At 35.4% G+C, this 4,085-nt stretch overlaps 1 protein-coding gene across 2 annotated transcripts; it reads left to right on the plus strand.

Annotated features, from left to right (window-relative positions):
- The first annotated feature begins 1,306 nt into the window (after positions 1-1,306).
- LOC105765371 (B3 domain-containing transcription factor NGA1) lies at positions 1,307-3,710 on the plus strand. 2 transcript variants are annotated; one of them, XM_012584419.2, is made up of 2 exons: positions 1,307-1,468; positions 1,723-3,710. In XM_012584419.2, the coding sequence occupies exon 2, from the start codon at positions 1,751-1,753 to the stop codon at positions 2,981-2,983; it is 1,233 nt and encodes a 410-aa protein (XP_012439873.1). In that variant the 5' UTR covers positions 1,307-1,468; positions 1,723-1,750; the 3' UTR covers positions 2,984-3,710. The 2 variants fall into 2 exon arrangements, with proteins under 2 accessions (XP_012439873.1, XP_012439872.1); XM_012584418.2 differs by having other exon boundaries at positions 1,310-1,468; positions 1,678-3,710.
- The last annotated feature ends 375 nt before the right edge of the window (positions 3,711-4,085 follow it).

The following is a 4,085-nucleotide window of genomic DNA, read 5'->3' on the forward strand; positions in this document are numbered from 1 at the left end:
TTAAAAAAATTAAAAGATAGAATTGAACTAAATATATATGAAGCTCGTGCTCTCAAAAACAGCTGGCTTTATAGAGTAATATATCTTACAATATATATATATATATAAATTAATATGCATACCACCCAGGATTATGACAGTGACAAGCTCACATGAAACCAACCAGATAAGACATGGGTCCCTCATTTCTAAACAAATAATATAATAATGATATGGAGAGAAATTAAGGTTTCATTTTGTTTAAGAAAATGACTTTTTTTTAATAAAAAATAATATTTTTATGTATTTATGTTTGTTTTATAAAAATTAATTTGGCTAACATGACTGATCAATAAAAATAATAAGGTATATATATATTTTTTAAAAACCATCTTCACATTAAAAAAAGGAAAAAGAAAAAGAATAAATATAAAAAGAAGTTGTTAAAGGCCAGATAGAGCTGCTTGCCAAGATCTGGTAAGTTGAGTTTGACTGGATTTGTGCCTTATGCTTTTTTTTAGGCTCCATATTTTGTTTTCTTAAAAATGATTTTTCTTTTTTATATTTAAGTGACTAAATAAAACCATTTTATTTTATTTTCAATAAATAAGATTTATTTTGTTTATTACCAAACTATTGTAACTATTTTGGCACAGAATTTTAAATATTTAATAAGAAAATATTATACTAATATTGATTATAATTTTTCATTGTTTATTGAAAATAATATAATATACTAATTAAAAAATATTTGTCTAAAATTATGTAAATTAAAAATCATAAGACATAACTTGAAATATTTATTATTTTGAAAAAGATTTAAAAGGTTTTTAATTAATAATTAAAATAATATTTCAAGTCAAGTAAATGTTAAATCCTGATCTAAAAATATTCATATGAGACACTATAAAGTGAGAATATATTAAGAAAAAAAAGAGAAAAGAAAATTAAAAAGAAGGAAATATACTACACTTGCCTAACCGGTGAAGGTTCGAGGAGGTGCAACCTTTGGAAATATATTAACACCTTTCTTTTTATCTAACCATTAATCTCATCCTTTCATTTTATGAAAATTCTGAAATTAGACTCTCTATTTTAATTTATTAAAGTTCAGTCTTAATACTTTATGAAAATTTAAAATTATCCAATTGGATAACATTGTATGCCTTGTCCTTAAATTGCTAACCTGTTGACAAACGGAGTAATTTTACATTTTTCATAAAGTATGACAGATGAAATAGAAGAATTAAATTTATATTTTTAAAAAAATTAGAATAGAGGGATGAAATTGGTAATTTAACTTATTCTTTTATTTCTCTTTCACTCTCTTCTTTCAAGGTCAACAAGATGCTGAAGTTGCAATATCTCTGTGTTGAAAACGTCTAGGAGGGGTTTCATTTGTTGCTCAACTCTAGTTTTCGTGTTGGGGTCTCTCGTTCCTCCATGAACAAAGCACCGACCTTTTTTTCTCACTGTACTTGATAGAAAGGTGAGAGATATTATTAGCTTCTTCAGCTAAAGCCAAATCACAAAACACACACGGCAAGTGAGAGAGACAACCCTTCGTTCTTCCCCTCTCCTTTCGAACAGTGTTTCAACCCTAGCAAGTCCGAGAAAAATAGTAGTAAAAGCATGACACAGTTTATGGTGTTCTTTGTTTGTCGGTTTGTTTGATTTTCTTCCTTCCTTTTTTGTTAGGTTTCTTTGGGTTTGATTTTTCTTTGCCTCACCTTCATTGTCTAGATCCCTCCATAAAAGGTTAGAATTGGTCATGGATTTTGAGTCCAAAGAAGAACAGATGGGTAGTAAAGGTAAGCTTCCTTTTTCGCACTCTTCCTCTTCTTCTAATTCATCTTCTTCACAGTATAAAACCCAGTTGGGTCCTTTCGGTATCAACAACACCCGATGGGAGCCTCATCACCAGCAAATGAGTCCCAACTGGTTAGGCAACAGGTACGAACCCGAAGAAGATAAAGAAGCAACAACCACCACCACTACCGTCCCGGCAGTAGCAACAGCAAGTGAAGGTAACTCTACACGCGTAGACTCAGATTCAACGCTTGAGCTTAGGAGTAGTGCAAGTGGGAACATCGAGAAAGAACACATGTTCGACAAAGTGGTCACCCCAAGCGACGTGGGGAAACTCAACCGGCTTGTTATCCCAAAACAACACGCTGAGAAGTATTTCCCATTGGATTCTTCCACGAGCGACAAAGGTCTTCTGCTGAATTTCGAGGATAGAAATGGAAAGCCCTGGAGATTCAGGTACTCTTATTGGAATAGTAGCCAAAGCTATGTTATGACCAAAGGGTGGAGCCGTTTTGTTAAGGATAAGAAACTCGATGCTGGGGATATAGTTTCTTTTCAGAGAGGAGTCGGTGAGTTGGGGAAAGATCGTCTTTTTATTGATTGGAGGCGGAGGCCTGATGCACCAGACCCGCAGGTTTCTTTTCTACATCACCATTTCCCTTTGCACCGCTCGATCCCATGGAATCCATTGCTAATGCGACCGCCACCAACAGGAAGGGATCACTTGCACTTGTCGCAGATAAACCCTCTTAGCCGAAATACATACTACGGAGGTGGAAGCAATTTGGTGAATCCTGGTGGTACGATGGGGTCGGTGTTTTATTTGAGATCAGCAGTGGTTTCGACAGCTCCACAAATGGGAATGGGAATGATGGAGTGGCAACAGCACGGTGGAGTTGTAAAACCAGTTGCGTTCGATTCAGTACCTGTGGTCCAAGGCCAGGCAGCAGCCAAGAGGTTAAGGCTTTTTGGGGTGAACATGGATTGCCCCATATCGGAATCCGATGAGTACGACGTGATATCTACAACCACCATAGCAAACGCCACAATGGCAGCATCGCAGACACGGCCTTCTTCAACATCGTCTCAGCATCCTCTTCAATTAAGGCTCTACAATGGAACCCCACTTCCCCCTACTGACTTCCTTAACCCCAACAAAGGGAAGGCTTCCATGTCCTTGGATTTGGATATCTGACACATAACAAATCGATTCCACTTTCAATTACATTTTGCCACAATCAACACCACCACCAACAAAATGGCTGAATTGCAATGCTAGCTAGCTGCTAATAGGCTTTTTTTTCTTTTCTTTGTTAAATTTACCACTTTCTTGATTCTTATATGAGGGAGAAAACCCACCCAGCTGCTCAAACATACAATGCTGCTTTATCATCGTATCCTTATAATCAATACTGAATAAAAAGGGATATTGAGTGGGAAAAACAAAATAGTCAGATCTCAATGTTTACAGCTTAATTTAATACAGAAGGGGATTCATAACAACCATAACCCAAAGAGTCTTTTTGCCCTTATGTATAAAATATATATAAAAGCATAATACACATAGATAATATGCCATATTGTAGGGCCTGGTGTCGACTGAATGTACCACCCATCCCATTGTTTGTCATTGAATTAGATCCCAAGTAGTAGTATCTTTTATTCCCTTTGGCTCTCAACTGCATCTCTTTCGTTAATAAACAACCTTCCTTTACTACATCCCAGTAACTGAGCAGCAGAGTGTTAGCTTAGCCATCTGATGTAATGTAACCCGAAGTCTTTTTTGCTCTCTTTTGTTTTTTAATTTGGTAGGTTTGTTGTTGTTGTCACTGCTTCGTTGGACACGCCCGCAGGTTGTGCAGAGAAATTTTTTTGCAGGGACCTTTAAAAGGTATATAAGAATTTACCTCAAGTTTCTTGGACCCCCTTTTCTTCCTTTATCTGTTCCCATAAATTCTTTTCTCACCTGTTTAACCCCTCTCCTTACGCATTAACTTTGTTCCATTTCCCTTCACAAATTCACTTCACCCACATAGGCATATACTACTAACTCTCTTAGAGAATGCAGATGGCATCATAAATATCAAATTTATTTTATTCTTTTTGTACTAGTTACCCTGGTTAGCCTCTACTACTGCATGCTTTCCATTTCTTTACATATATGTACATATCTCTTTGCTTAGCTAACAATTTCATTTTAAGATTGTAAAAAGGTGTTGTGTTGGTCTTATTTAGAAATTTTAATTGAACAAAACTATGCATGTTGGCAGTAATAATTGATGGGAAGTTGAAACTGT

The sequence above is a fragment of the Gossypium raimondii genome, chromosome 12, assembly GCF_025698545.1.
Source record: "Gossypium raimondii isolate GPD5lz chromosome 12, ASM2569854v1, whole genome shotgun sequence".
NCBI lineage: Eukaryota > Viridiplantae > Streptophyta > Magnoliopsida > Malvales > Malvaceae > Gossypium > Gossypium raimondii.